At 50.3% G+C, this 15,569-nt stretch overlaps 1 protein-coding gene across 1 annotated transcript; it reads left to right on the plus strand.

Moving 5' to 3' along the window:
* Window positions 1–7,093: 7,093 nt before the first annotated feature.
* On the plus strand, window positions 7,094–9,353 carry GSX2 (GS homeobox 2). Its single transcript, XM_026508901.3, has 2 exons — window positions 7,094–7,837; window positions 8,520–9,353. Exons 1-2 carry the CDS (start codon window positions 7,264–7,266, stop codon window positions 8,858–8,860), a joined length of 915 nt encoding a protein of 304 aa, XP_026364686.1. The 5' UTR covers window positions 7,094–7,263; the 3' UTR covers window positions 8,861–9,353.
* The last annotated feature ends 6,216 nt before the right edge of the window (window positions 9,354–15,569 follow it).

Below are 15,569 nucleotides of genomic sequence, written 5' to 3' on the forward strand. Positions count from 1 at the left end.
GAGACAGGCTTATCCAGAAATCAAAGGCTAGAGAAACCCCAGGTTGGGCACCTTCAGGGTGTGGGCGCCAAGCTGCGAAGGAGCCTTGGGAGTAGAAACTCAGCTCAGAAAAGGTGCATTGTCTCGGAGAGACGACTGGGCCATTGCTCCAGCTTCCTGGTTTTCCTCTGTGAAGCCTAGCGCTCTGATACTTCATTCCCCGGCCTCAAGGGCACATGGCCCTGCAGATCCCAGATAATAATAAAACCCAGAGCCACCAACAGCTCTTACCAGGCACCAGGCCCGGCGCCAAGCAGTCCTCAATCCCTCCGAAGGACTGGAAGGTGGCGGGCATTTTCCTATCTCACAGGCTCAGAAACTGAAGATTGTTCCACCAATCTCCCTGGCTTCCTTTCAGTTCTTGCAATTAACCAAGAGAAAGTCTTCCCTGCTTTTGTGTGCTCCCTTCAGTGGCCCGGAACACATTCCCCATCCCTCGTTCCCAGGCCAACTGCCACTCATTCTGCAAGTCACCTTCAGACTTCAGCTTTACCCACTCCTGGAGCCAAATGGGCGTTTCTCTCATATTCACTCGACCTTTTGCGATTCACTGCCACTGAGTTGAATTGTTGATTCCTTTTAACGTACTGGAAACTCCCAAGGGACCTGTCTTGTGCAACAGCATTCCCTGTATGCCAGGAGCCCCAAATACAGTAGGTGCACCATACATGCTTTCCAACTACCAACTGCTGAGTGAGGCTCAGAGAGGTTAAGTTCTTCTCTTCAGGTTCCAGGATTAGCAGGGTAGCATTTATCCATTATTTCTCAACCCTCACCTGCATCAGAACCACAGCAAGCATTTTTGTTTAATTCTTAAGCTTGGGCCCCACACCATTAAATCAAAATCTTGAAGGCATCCATACTTTTATAACGCTGTCTGGGTGATTTTTGTAGATGACCAAGTTTGACCAAAAGGCTAGATCGCTAAAAATTACAAAGGTTCACTCTCTTTTTGGTAGCATTTAAGAAACAAAAACAGGGGTGCCTGGGTGGCACAGCGGTTAAGTGTCTGCCTTCGGCTCAGGGCGTGATCCCAGTGCTCTGGGATGGAGCCCCACATCAGGCTCCTCCGCTAGGAGCCTGCTTCTTCCTCTCCCACTCCCCCTGCTTGTGTTCCCTCTCTCGCTGGCTGTCTCTATCTCAGTCGAATAAATAAATAAAATCTTTAAAAAAAAATAAGAAACAAAAAAGCAAAAGACAAAAAAAACTGTCTTGAATTCCATTACTAAGCAGCTATTTCAGGCCAGGACTTTCAGCAAACTTTAGGCCAAGGAAAGTGGGGGATTCGTGCGTGTGAATGATTCAGCCCTCCTCTATCGCTCTCAGCAACACCCTCCCTAACCAAACAAAAACCACCAACTTTGAAAAAGGTAGTTAAAAAAAAAAAAAAAAAAAGGCCAGCGCCAAGGGATCTGGAGCGGGAGGGAGGGAGGTGGAGCATTTGCTTCAATTATCCGGATAATTGTTCCCCACCTCAGGCCATTGTTACTGAAATGAAACAATATTCTATTGGATACAGTCTTGGCCTTTTCAGGCATGCTCCCCGCCGGGCCTAGCACACGCTGGGCACTGAGTAGGCGCTCAATAAATTTTATTCTGATGACAGAGGAGAGCTTTAAGGGTGGGGGAGGGAAGCCCTGTTAGGCTGAAGGATTTGGGGGTGGGCGAATATTAATTAAGGGGATGTGGGGAGCAGAGGGGTTGTGTGGCGGGGACTAGGTGTCATCAAAACTGTTCAGAGGGTCCGGAGACTCGGTTGTTCCCGAAATTCTGAGCCAGACTCCTCGCTCCTTTCCCAGAAGCCTCCTCCCACCCCCTTCTCCGAGGGCCCAATTGAACTCTTGCGCCTGTCGTGAGCACAAAGGCGAATTGAGGTTTCTCAAAGGCCCATCCGCTCTGAATAAACACTAGGGAGAAGCAAGACCATTTTTTGGTGGTGGGTGAGCACGAGGCCCGCCGCCTGCCCTCTAGGCTGAACGGGCTCGCTTGCACTGCGTTCAAAGTAATATTCGGGAAGCTGACACGAGAGCCGGGCGCCGGAGCCCCTCTTCACTCTGCCAGCGTAGGAATGTGGGGACTGACTCCAAACTGCCCCGCTTTCATCCCGACTCAAGGCTTTTCAAGAGGGGCTTGGGTTCTCTAAGAGTGTGTATTTGCTAATTGCAGCCTCGGCTTTAATGAGATTCTTTTAACTCTCCCCAATCCGGTTTGCAGGTTACAGCCTTATCTGGGGATCCTCGTTTTCCACCCTGACTACACATTCTGCGAACAATCGCCTCTCCGGCTCCTGAAAGGAGAGCGAGCGCCCCATTTCTGCTGAATGCACGTCTCAGTTCATCCAAGGCTGGCGGGCTTTTGATGGCCACAATGCGAGTTACGCCCAAAGAGTGTCTCTTTGGTCAGATCGACAACGCTTGGCTTCACGTTTGCAAGTTAAACTGGCAGAAACCCGGCTGAAACTCCCACGCCAGACGCCGGGGACGTTTCCCTCCGCCCTGTTCAGAGCAGAACTGGGGAAAGGGTCTGGGCAGGGGGGAGGAAGGAAGGGAGGGAGGGGGAGTTGTCAGGAGGCGGCGCGGGAAAAGAATCCCGATTCTAAGCCGCCATCTAGAAGAAAGGGGGAGGACCATTTTCTCCAGTATATCTCTCTTGTTTTTATTTTTATTTTTTTTCATTTTGCTTTGTTGGCAGCTTTACCCAAACCAAAAAAAATAATAATAATAAAACGAGAGCGTTTTCTCCTTGTCTTCACCTAGGTAGCTGCTTTCCTCCAGCCCCTGAAAATGTGACTCCTTCATAAAATCAAAATTTATGATTATTCAAATGTTGGGGACTGTGAAAAGAGAGGAAGAAAGAGAGAAAATTAATATTGCAGCTGTTCTTCTGATTAATGAGAGATAATTGCTCATGAAAAGTCACCCCTGTGGCATTTTGTTGTCTCCTGGATCTTTGTTCTTTTCCACTATTATTGAGGACTTTCTTGAAGACTAAGCGGTTCTTTTCAATTTTTGGGTATTCAGAAAGGGTTGCCTGGTTACAGAGAATGGGGAAATCTCGGGCTATATCGGGTAAGATGTGCCACAGACAGCAATATCACAATGCCACTCGGAGAAAAGGATGGATACAAGTTAACGATGCGCTTTCAATAAAACATTCATAGACTTGTTCACGCTTTGATAATGACCTCATTAAAGGGAGCTGGGGGCAAGTAAGTCCTGTCTCCTGTTTGTGTTCGGCTAACAAAACCCAGCTTTGAGATCATTCATCGCTTTGGAAACTAATATGAAATCAATGTAAGAGGAGCAAATAAATCCGAGGCCGCCCCGCCAACTCCTGGGCTGTCCCGCCCTGCTCGCAGCCTCCGTTTGGGGCAGGAGAACCGTGTGGGCAAACGCTAAAAATGAGAGAAAAAAGGACTCGGGATGGGGGGGCTCTTTGGGGGGGTGTGCAGAGGGAAGGGCGAAGTGGGAGTTACAGCCGGTGAAACAGCTAAGCACATCAACAGGTCAGAACTCTAGGGCCTGTGGAATAAGGAACGCTAAGTCCACATTCTTTGCTTTCCCTGACTTTGTCCATGAAAGGAAATAGAGTGAGAAACAAGAGGGGAATGTGGGGTCCAGGTCAGGTGTGATCCCGGATGGGGGAAGTATTGGAAGACCTCTTGAAAGCTACAGCCAAGAATCGAATCTCAAGGTTGAGCTAGGAGGAAACTGCTTACTCAGGCTCAAGCTGGAGAGTCCAGGGGCAAGAAGGTGGCACCTCTGAACTGCTTTGATTTTTTTTTCTCATTTGAGGGTAAGGGTGGGGTGCCCTGACTGGTAAGTGTTGGGGGAGTGGGGGGGGCAATTTTGTTACCTTCGTATTTGTGACATTGTCTCGCACTCAAGGAAGACAAAGCCATCCTCTGTCATACCAGCAAGAGGGAGGAAATCAAAGGATCCCCCTGCCCCTTAAAAGAACTAATTTTCTCCTTGAATTATGAAAGTAATGGCTTAGGTAACAGCCTGTACTCTGTACCCGACTGCTTAATACCGAATAAATCCTTCCACGTGGCTCCCCGAGTCGTGGCAATTAGAGCTCATTATAGGCTCATAAGAGCTCTCATTTCAGGGATTACTTAATGGACGATGAAATTTTATCGGACAGAATCACTGAGAAATAAAATTGCGTGGCAGCGGGGGCACCATGGGGGCACACTGACAGGCTGCTCAGGGGTCCCCTTCTGCTTTGAGCAGTTTCGAAGAGCTGCTATCCTGAGGAAGGGTCTGGCTGGGCAGGCAGGCCACACAGCTGCTCGGGGCCATGGAGGGTAGGCTTCCTTCAGGAATGGGGGTGGCAACACACAGTGGGGCCAACTTCTGAAGATGGGGCTGGAGTCGAGAAAAGAAAGAAAGACTAAGAGATCCAAAGAGAATTAATGAGGAGAATCTGAGGAGAGCCACCAAATTGGAACGTGACCGTAAAATTCTTGCTCTTGGGGGGCTCAAACAATTTATTTTTTAAAAAATTTTTAAAGTTTTTATTTTAATTCCACTTAGTTAACATGCAATGTTATATTAGTTTTAGGCGTACAATATACCTACTTAACACTTCCATACATCACCCTGTGCTTATCACCATGGTTCAAGCAATTTAACCAAGTCCTCTCGTAATAGGCAAAGTTTCTCAGACTTGGTCTGCTTTCCACCTCAAGTCTGGCCCCAAGCTACCACACCCCTTGCAGCCCTCAGTAACCCCATGAGCCTCTCACTTTTCTCAAAATTCCTTAGCACTCCAATTGGATGTTTCCATACTGAGACATAAATTAGTTGCTCAAGCTTCATAATTAGGATTCTCTAAAGTAAAATGGTCCTCACATAAGCACAAATTCCAGCACATTAGCATAGGAGTTCTTCCCATGAGCATACCCAGAACCACCGGGAACACAGTGATCCGAACTGTAAGCCCCAAACAGACCTCAGATAACCTTCTACCCAATACAGAAGAGGAAAAAGGAAAGGGAAAAACTATTACTTTCTTTGAGCACTTGCAAAGTGAATAAATACTCATAAGTATATATTAAATAAATTACACACACACTTGCAAAGTAAGTGGGGAAATCATGTCACCTGTTTGGACAATTTAGGCCTGTAAAAAAACACCCAGGCTGTAAGCATCTCTTAGTGGTTGAGCTTCCATTCTTCTTGGGGCTGGAATGATTCGGGACTACCAGCATTCTCCCGACGCGAGCGAGGGTGGGCAGGCAGGCAGGGTCGAGGCTGAGCATCTGTGATGTCTGCATCGGTAAACCTTGTGGTACAAAAGTAGTTACAGCTGAGCTGCCCTGAGTTAAGCCCTGAGACTCCTTAATTGTTGTCACAAGATGTTGGATTAGCACATTTCTGGAATAGCTGTCTGTTTACACTCTGGAGACCTACCGTCCACTAACCGCTTTCTAATTGAATTCTAATCACATTCAAATAGCTCAATAACCAGCCTCAGCTGCAATTCATAAAACTTTAATTGCCATCCATAAATCCTGGGCTCCCCAGAGCGGGGCGTCCCTACAACCCAATTACACTTCTCTAGCAGGCAAAAGAAATGGTCCCAGAGATGAAAAAGGGGAAAGGAGAGACAGACAGAAGACAGAGAGATAGCCATGCCTCCAGCTGAGAAGCTGATGCTCCCCTAGGATTAAGGCACTAGGTTCTTAGAGGTGGAGGGAGTCCGGTCCTCAAGTTTCTTAACACCATTGTGAACTCAGGCCTGAAGTCTGCTGTTTTGGAAAAAACGATCAGCCTTGTAGCGGTTGGTTGCTCACTCTCCCTGCTCCAACCAGATTTTCCACAGGGGCAAAAAAGAGAAAGCTGTCACCTCTACCACCTTACCTTCCCCAAAGATCAATAGCCCCTATCTTGGCAGCCCCCTTCTCTCACATAACCACTAATGCACAAGTCTTTTGCGGGAGCCTGTGGCCCTCAGATTTCCTTTACCAGGCCACCTCTCCCATCCTGAGGCAGGATTCCTAGAGTGGCTCAAATTCCTTCAACCTCTTTCAGCTTTTAAAGGGGTACACGGGGGTGGGGAGAGTGCTTCCTGGTTAGCCTGCCAGATGCTCAAGGTCTGTAAAATATAAAGGTGCAGAAAATCACGGGACCTAGAGCAAAGGCCTTCCCCAAGCCTGCCAGGTCTCCAGGAGGGCTGGGGTTTGGGTTCTCTCTCCAAAATCATTGGGATGGAGTTTGCAGGGTTGTCCTGGAAATGCATTGGCTTGGAGAAAGGAGAGTGGACACTCTTTGGGGTGTCTCTCCGCCAAAAGGTACACTGCCAATTACAAAGGAGCACAAGGAAGTGTCCTTGATCTGAGTGGGCCCAGGAAAGCCCCAAGTGCAAAGGCATTTTAGAGCTTCTCAAGCATTAGAATGAAAATCTCTGCAGGTTCTTAGCTGGGAGGCCTCACTCTTGCGCCCTGAATCCGTCACGAACTAACCACCTGAATGACTTTGGCCAAGTCCAAATGCTGGGGAACTCTGTGTGTGTCTGTGTGTATCCATGGTCCAAGCCACGATGCGGGACTGGGCCGCTGCCAGTCCGCCGCCAGACAATCGTGCTCCGGAGAGCAGGCCTCACACTTTTGCGCGCTTCAGCCACGGCTGGTACAGAGGAGCAGGGAGCACTGGGCATCCCTATTAAAAAGGCCTCAAGGTCCCCACCTGGTGCGCTTTTCTGCCGGGAGTGGGGAAGAGTTGGGCTGGGGCCCAGGCTAGGGAAAGGGGTAGGATGGAGGATGCAGCTCTGATTTCTCGAGAAAGCGTGGAGAAAGAGGGGGAGGAGGCCGGCCTCCCCGCGAAATTAACAAAACCTACACTTTGCAAAGTCTCCCCCATCCCCCTCCTTCGAGTTCTTCCCTGCCGCGCGCCCGCCCCTCCTCGCCGCTTCTGTTGTGACTCGGGCAGCCTATCCCGAGGGTGGGGAGCTGCTGAGGAGCCTGAGCCGAGCGGTACTCCGCAGCATCACGTGCCGGGGTGGGGGCTATAAAATCCCGGAGCCGGGGCGCCGGGCGGGGGACGTGAGGACCAGCCCTCTCCAGGGACCCCTTTGTTCGCAGCCCAGACGCCGAACACCTCCGCGTCCCCGAGGGCTTGACCGCCTGCGTCCGCGCCGCGCCCGGGGCAGAGCTCAGAGCAGGAGAGGGGAGGGGGCGCCACCGCCGGCCCGGCCCTCCAGCCACCCACCCCTCCCGACATGTCGCGCTCCTTCTATGTCGACTCGCTCATCATCAAGGACTCCTCGCGGCCCGCGCCCTCGCTGCCTGAGCCGCACCCCGGGCCAGATTTCTTCATCCCGCTGGGCATGCCGTCCCCGCTGGTGATGTCTGTATCTGGGCCCGGCTGCCCGTCCCGCAAGAGTGGCGCGTTCTGCGTTTGCCCACTCTGCGTCACTTCGCACCTGCACTCCTCTCGCGGGCCCGCGGGCTCCGGCGGCGCGGGCTCAGGGACCGGGAGTGCAGGGGCCGGGGGTGGTGGGGCGCCGGGGGGCGCCGGGGCCCTGCCACTGCTCAAGGGTCAGTTCTCTTCGGGTCCCGGGGACGCGCAGTTTTGCCCACGAGTGAGCCACGCGCACCATCATCACCACCCGCCGCAGCACCACCATCACCACCATCAGCCCCAGCAGCCCGGCTCCGCCGCTGCTGCTGCGGCCGCGGCGGCCGCGGCGGCGGCCGCGGCGGCCTTGGGGCACCCTCAGCACCACGCACCTGTCTGCGCCGCCACCACCTACAACGTGGGGGACCCGCGGAGATTCCACTGCCTCACCATGGGTAGGGCGGGGTCTCTGGGCACCTACGCGCCGCGCCTTCCCGGCTCCCAGGAGCAAACTTTCCGCCTCCAGTGGAGGAAGTGGCAGCCTGGGGAGTTGGGGGGTGGGTGGGAGGAGGGGCTTTTCGTGTAACTGTGTAGTCGTCCCCAGAAGTTCCACGAAGGTGAAAGTTAGCTTTCGAGCCTCTCCAAGCAGGCTGGTGCGTGCACTCCCGGTACCTGGTGTCTGAGGCTTGCGTACTATCGGGGCCTTTGGGACCTCGAACTTGAGGGTTGAGAAACCGAAGGCTAAACTGGCTGAGGTTCAGGGTGGGTATGTTTGAACTTAAGTGTGGCATTCCGTCGTCGGGGCTAGCTAAAGCATTTCGATGCCTTTGGCCAAGCTTGCCTGCCTCTCTGCTAGGCTTGAAGGGAGACGACCGGACAATGCAAGCCTCCACCCCTCTTTAAGCCTCTGACTTTACATCTCACACATCAAAGGCCTTCACTTGCTGTGGGCTTCTCTGTCCTTCCCCGCTGAGTGAAGAAGTGCCATGAAATGGGAAAGAGTGAGGGATGGATACAGGTGTTTGTTTGAGCTTCGCGGGTGGGTCCTGGAGAGGCGTCCTTTCCAAGGGATAGCACGTAGGGTGGGAACACCTCGCCCGAGAATTACCTCTCTGCCCTCTCTTGGCCGGTCTGCAGGGGGCTCGGACGCCAGCCAGGTACCCAATGGCAAGAGGATGAGGACGGCGTTCACCAGCACGCAGCTCCTGGAGCTGGAGCGGGAATTCTCTTCCAACATGTACCTGTCTCGACTCCGGAGGATCGAAATCGCGACATACCTGAACCTGTCAGAGAAGCAGGTGAAAATCTGGTTTCAGAACCGCCGGGTGAAGCATAAGAAAGAAGGGAAGGGTACACAGAGGAACAGTCACGCGGGCTGCAAGTGTGTCGGCAGCCAGGCGCACTACGCGCGCTCTGAGGATGAGGACTCCTTGTCGCCGGCCTCGGCCAACGATGACAAGGAGATTTCTCCCTTATGAGGGAGGGCCGCCTCCCTCTCACCACACGCTCCTGGCAGCCCCCACAACACCAATAAGCCTGCACCCAGGGGCCCAAATCCTTGCCCATTCTGTGGTCCCATCTGCAGAAGGACGGAGCTGAGCATTCTCCGGGCGAATATGCCCGGCCTGACCCTGCAAGTCTCTTTGACCTATTTGTTTGAAGCTCCACTCGAAGTTATAGGTCTTTGTTTTTGTTTTGTTTTTTAATGTAAATAATCTAGATTCAACTCAACCTCGTCATATAACAGAGGAAAAAAACCACAGTTGGTTTAACACTGTATGGGGGTTTTTGAAAGCGCATGTCGTTTCCCCTTCCCTACTGTCTTTCAGAACCTAAGAAGAATGCGGGGTTTCTTGGTTATTTTCTGTTGTTGTTTTTTAAATGAAAGTATTGAATTGCAAATAATTTAGAAAATTAAACCCTGTAGGTCTCACTTTCTGAAAATTTGCCTGGGGAGAGATTGGAATTCAAGTTGCCGAAGTCCCTTTGTATGTGAATAGTTTTATATAAAATTTATATTTATATTTATTTAAATAAATGAAACAAAATCAAGATTTTAAATTTGTGGTGTTTGCTCTCACCATCTTTCCCTGTCTCCCCCTCACCCATATTTAGAGAAAGTCATGGAAGGGGGGGAAGTTGTCTGAGAATTTAGAGGAAAGTGTTGACTAAAACCTAGTAATGTGGGACTTTGTTTGAGGGACTTTGTGACACACCCTCAGTCGTGACGTTGCCTACCCCATCCTCCAAGTAGCTAAGCTGCTCACAGGTGATAGGACAAGTCACTCCATTTAAAGTGACACTGACAATAACAGACAAACTTTTTGATTTATTTAGCAGGGAAAGGTAAAATCCCTTACCTAGTATTTATTTGCTGTGGCAGTTCCCCTTTTCCCCACTTCCCCCCACATCCCTCTCAGTACTGAAATCTGAATTAGGTGAAGGAATTTGAATAGTCAGAACTTAGTTTTAGGAAGAGCAACAATGCATCAAACCAGTTGGAACCATGCATAAGGAAACTTACAAATGATGCTGCGAGTGACTGGAAACATGAGTTCCTGTTCTTCTAGCAAAGAAATTAGCTGATTCCATCAGTGCTGAGAAAACAGAAGGGCAGGGACAGGGAATTATTCTACCCAAAGATTGATATTCTCACTTTTCCAAAATAGCTCAGAGGTGCCTTTGGACTCTTGCAGTTTTTCTTGGTTTCCCTAACTTTAACCTAAATCTGTTCCCTTCTAAGCCCTTTCTTCCCATCATCTTGCAGCGTTCATTCCTGCAAACCTGCTCCTGAAGATTGACTCTGGCTCTGCCCTCAGCAGGGCAACCTGGCTCTTTGCTCAGTGCAGCCAGGGCCTGTCACCTAAGGAAGACAAGTGAGGCTAGAAATATGGAAACTAGATCTCATTGCCTGTAAGCTGAGCCCATTAACACCCATTGGTATTATTTCTGATTATTTTCTGTGAAAATGCCACCCAGGAGGTTCAAGCCATAGGAACTGTTTACAACACACATACACAAGTTTCTTTAGGTCTGATTTACTTTCAGTATGTAGGAACTGCTTACCAGGTGAGATGGGGCTTAAAACTGAGGCCAGTTTGGGAAAAGGGGGAAAGGAGAGGATGTGATCATGGTTTTTCCCTGCCCAGAGTTCATTAGTTCTTCTTTTCTCTTTTCTTTCTTTTCTCTCTCTGTCTCTGTCTCTGTTTCTCTCTTTCAGACACACAACACACACACACACACACACACACACACACACGAGGCTCAGGAGAAGGATTTTCGTCGTCAGCTCCCATTCGGGGACTGGCTAGGGCTGGCGGGAGGGACTGAATAGGGAGCTCTCGCGGCTTTGTGCAACAACCTGGGCCTGGTCCTACGCAGCGGTCACAGGCATCCAGCTTGCTCCTGCCCGGGCCTGGGAGGCTCAGCCTCCAGGTCACTCTGTCACGCGTGGAGCCTTGGGCCGGTCGCGCTACCTGCAGGGAAGGGGAGGAGGCACGGCCCGCTGCCTTTCCTGAAGATCCTATCTCCCTCCTTCCCAATAAACAGGCCTCTCCACGCACAAATATAAGGGTGGGAGGAAAGGAGTTTCGAGGCTCAAAGAACGAGCGTTTACGGAGAATTCTTTTTCTGGAAATAATGGGAAGGACAAAGAGCCCCTGCTGCAGCTCTGCGAGCTCCTGCCCAAAACGATGCCTCAGCTGGGCGTTGGGCAGACGCCTCCGTCCTCCTCCCATCCACAGCCGGCGCGGCCCCCCAGTCGCCCCGCGCTGGGCCCTGGCCCTCCCCGAGTCCTAGCCCAGTCGGAACCCGAGCCTCTGGGCCTCGCCTGGCTCCCCCACCCCAGGCCCTGCGCCCGGAGCGCGGAGCCACCCACCTGCCGCACCCGACCCAGCGCAGCGCGCCCAGCTCCACCGCCCTGCGAAGGACACGCGGCGCCAGCCCTTCTCGCCAGGTTTTGGGCGGCTTGGATGGTGTCAGCCCCCCTCCTTTCTGTCTTAGGGGGAAGTTCGTTAGGGAGGAGAGAATAAACAATGCGTCCGCCACCAGAGGCAAAAAGTTTCAGGCATAGATACCCACCTAGACGTTGGACATTCTCCTAAGAAAGCTTCTCCAGCGGTTTCAGGGAGGTTCTAGGATATTCGGTGCCGAGTGGACCTTCTTCTCACTTTCAGGGTGTAGCAGGAGGTCTCCCGTCTACTAGGGTAGATTTTACATCTCCCCAAAACCCTCTCCCCCACTCCCACCGAAGCAATCAGTTGATGTTTTTGAAGTTTGCAAATCCTAACAAGGCTTTGGGAACCTCTGATTTTAAAGGCCTATAGTTTCGCTTTAGGTTAAGAACTCCTAGGTTAATGTGTGTGGTCACCCTTGACAATTTCTCTACCTGGGAAGCACCAGATGCTAGCTTTTCATTTAGCCCCCACCTGAAAAACAGAATTCTGTTTTCCCCAAAACATGGCCTCTTAGGAGCCTATACACACATAATGGAAAGAGGGAAAGAATGAAAATGAGAATTAGAAATTAGGATCTTGCTCCCCTAGGATAAAAGAAGTAAGCATCAGGAGCCATTAGTGTGGTCGAATCCACCTCTTTGAGAGCAAGCCCTGCTTCAAACAGGAAGATATTCTGGGTGGGGATGGAGAGCTCAAAAGATGACCTCTTGCCCTTGTGCCCTAAGCCCAGTCCCGACATTCTGAGAGAACAGGAGGAACAGAGACCTTTCCCCTTTACCCTCCCACTCAGAGACCAACACAAGCCCAAGGCCAAGGACCTAGCATTGATAGTAGTACTTGGCAAGGCTTCTTGATTGCAAACCATGCCCAGGGCAGAAGGAACCCAGCAGCCTAGCCCTGGGGTATCCATGGCCCAGGTGATAGAGATGCTGGTGATGATAGACTCCCCTTATTCTGAAGTATTCTGAAGTGGTCATCTTAGCTTGGTTCCCCTCCCCCTCATACACACATCTTCCCTACTCCCCCCGAAGAATATCCAAAGGTATTTTAAGAGAAAGATAAACTTGAGGATGTGAAGTCTGATTTTTGGCTCGCTCCTCCCTTTGTTCACCCCCACTCTCTACCAGTTCTGATCAGATTTAGAAATGCAGTTTGCTTGGTTTACGCTGACTGATCAAAGAATTGTCAGAAAGGTGTTTGTTCTTACTAAAAGTGGTCACAGAAAGCAAGAGGGTCTGTGGGTGCAGGTGTGAGAGAGAGGGACAGAGAGAGAATTCCACCTGTGGTGGTCATATACATGGAAAGAGAAGAGTTATTTGTATCAGATTTTGTCTTGTTTTGTTTTGTTGTGCTTCCCACCTCTACCTTTCTGGCAGGTTCTACTCAGTTTTCATGGCGCTCCTTGGGAGATTTCTTTGGGGGAGTGTTTAGAGCTGGTTTGGGGGAGCCCAGCCTTAAGGGTGTGGGAGAGAGGAGAACGACACTCCCAATAGAACCTATTTGCTAGAGGAAATTGGGTTTAAAGGAGCAATCACTGCTTTAAAAGGAGCTCCTCCCACCCTCTTCAAACACAGCCTTAAGCTGTCCTAGACGATGAATACAGCTCAGTGCATCAAAGCAATTGTTCCTATTTTCATTATTCACAGGGAATCTTTGAATGTACCTGTTAAGGTGACAGACCTCTTAAAAGGGAACATTTTTCCATGCAATTAAATGGTGCATTTACTAGGCTTCTATTAACATAATTTAATATAAATCTATTTTATAAATCTTTAGGCTCACATTACTGAAAATTGAGCTTCTCTGAAAAAAAAAAATGCCCATGTCTCTCCCCTAAATTAGATGTAATAGAATCCAAAAACTTGCTATTCTAAACCAGCTGGAAATATTAAAAATAGAAGAATCTTTTGTACTGTCTTTTGTTAATGGTGAAAGTGTGAAGAAAAAAGGTAGTTTGTTTCACAGAAGATAAATAATTCTACAGGGATGCAGATGTCCTACACCCAAGGCCTTGGCCCTCGGAGTCACACAGGCTGGAACTGAGGAGGGGCCAACAAGAACAGGAATGGAAAGAGAACTCTCAGTAACAGAGTTCAAGCAGAGCTCAGATGAAAAAACAAAAGCCAGCCCTGACTCATATTTGGAAATAAGTTTCTTTGGTCTGAGGAAAGAAAACCCAAAGCCTATGAGACCTCGCAGTCCTGCAGGCTCTACTCCACATTGAGGTAGATACTGTTGTCTGTTCCCATGGCTGGGCTCCTTGTTTGCAAGTCCACCCTCCAAAATTCTGGGCATCCCATTGTCTCTGAAAATAGTGTTTTGTGCGCTCTTATATTGACGTCCATGCCTGCCCTTCTGCGCTGGGCATTGCCTCCTTTCAAGCTGAGCTCTGTGTTTGCCTGAACCCTTGTCCTACCTTTGTAGAGCCTTCCAAGCCCCAAACCCAGGAAGGCCCCAGGGGCTCCTCTGAGTGAATCCCGACAGATCGGAAGTGTGTGCTGTGTGCTTAGGAAAGTAACTAGTTTCAGATTAATGAAGCAGTGACAATTTCAATCTGCTTAAAGGCGGAGGTTGGCACTGCCCAGGCCTGAGCGTGGGGAGCTCGCCAGGCTGGGCTTTATATTGTCCGCTTTTCTGAAGAGCAGACAAAGATGGATAGAGAGACATTGAAAAGCAGGGGGCGTATTTTAAACAGCCCCATAAAGAGGGCTGTCACTTTAAGACAAGAACCATAGTGCTTTGATGACTTTGTATTAGCTGCACCATTTCAAATAAGGAACTCAAGTCTCTAGCCAGAGGGAGGAGAAGGAGTGAGGGAGAGGGATGGAGCAAAGGAAGGGAAGGGAAGAGAGAGGGACAGAGGGAGAGAGAGAGGAGGCAAAGAAAACAGAGAATGTAGCAATATTTCGCCTGTGTGAGCACTGCAGCCGGACTAAATCTTAGGCTACTAGTTGATTTCTGAAGTTCAGGGAGAAACAATCCACAGCAGGTGCAGAGAAAAAAGGCAGGTGGAGCCACTCCCGATGGGAAAGAGTTCCCTGCCCGTGGGCAGCAGCCGGCTCCAAGGGGCTGAAGACAGCTTGGCCTCAGTTTGCGGGGAAGGGCTCGAGAGGGACGCGCAGCTCCGCGGCCCCAGACCGCTGAGGATTATAATGGAAATTTTTGAGAGCGTGAAAGAGAAAGAATAGGAAGGAGGGGGAGGGCAGGCTTTGGGAGTCCACCTTCACAAAGCCTAATTTAAATTGTTTGGGGTCAAGCAGCAGCAAGCCACCTCCCCCCTTTCCTCCGTAATTAATTAATGACCACGATTAATTATTAGGGTCGAATTTCAAGACTTCAAAACGCCTTCCCCGGAGGGGCTGAAGAGTTGCTAGAGCCAGACACGTGGTTTTAACTTGGGAGAAGGGAGTTGAGCGTTGGTAGTGTTTGTCCCACTCTCCGTAGCTGCTACCCTCTCGCTCTCTCTGCCTGCTTCTCTCTGTCTCTGTCTCTGCCTTGGGGTCTCTCTCTCTCTCTCCCTCTCTCTGTCTCTTTTTTTTTTCTCTCTCCTTTGTTCTCCAGGCCGACCTTCCTATCCTTCTCCCAAATCCCCTGGTCCTGGCTCAACCCTCCTAACTCCAGGCCCCCAGTTGTCTGGTGAGAGGGAAGAATACCCACGCTTTGGCCCCCACCCGAGGCGCCCCTCCGCGTCGTCGGTGGTGAGAAGTGAGTGGGCAGCAATGTAATTTCACCGGTTGAATCAAGAGTTTTTCTTTCTACCAAAGAAACTTTTTTCTTTTCTTTTTCTTTCTCTCTTTCTCTCTTTCTTTCCTTTCTCTTTCTCTCAGCATAGGGGAACCGGGACTGGGAGATCGCGCCGCTTTAAAGGCCAGCGAAAGGGCTCCCCCGACGGTGGCGCTGGAGGGAGAAGCGTTTAGTCACTGTTTCATTAGGCACTATTTGAACCTTGCAACATGTGGTAATTTCTGGAAGCTGAAAAGGGGGGATTATGTAGGAGGGACACAAGGAAATTAGCGAACGGTTAATTTAACTCGTTTTCTGCTAGACTTTTCGATACATTCCTAATTGACTGAGGGGCAGGTGAAGCTCCCGCCCCATGCAGGCTCATTCACGGTGGGAATAAATGGTTCTTTTTCAACTCACACTGCTCACAATATATCATCGGGGAAAAGACATGCAATGAATATGTTGATTTTTTTTATTAATGGAATTACACCCTGCCACGCAGGTG

This window comes from Ursus arctos, unplaced genomic scaffold (assembly GCF_023065955.2).
Source record: "Ursus arctos isolate Adak ecotype North America unplaced genomic scaffold, UrsArc2.0 scaffold_9, whole genome shotgun sequence".
Taxonomy (NCBI): Eukaryota; Metazoa; Chordata; class Mammalia; order Carnivora; family Ursidae; genus Ursus; species Ursus arctos.

Coding starts and splice junctions, on each gene's coding strand:
- GSX2 (XM_026508901.3), top strand. CDS start 7,264: ATGTCGCGCTCCTTCTATGTCGACTCGCTCATCATCAAGGACTCCTCG. Junction 7,838..8,519: donor ATTCCACTGCCTCACCATGG/GTAGGGCGGGGT, acceptor GCCGGTCTGCAG/GGGGCTCGGACGCCAGCCAG.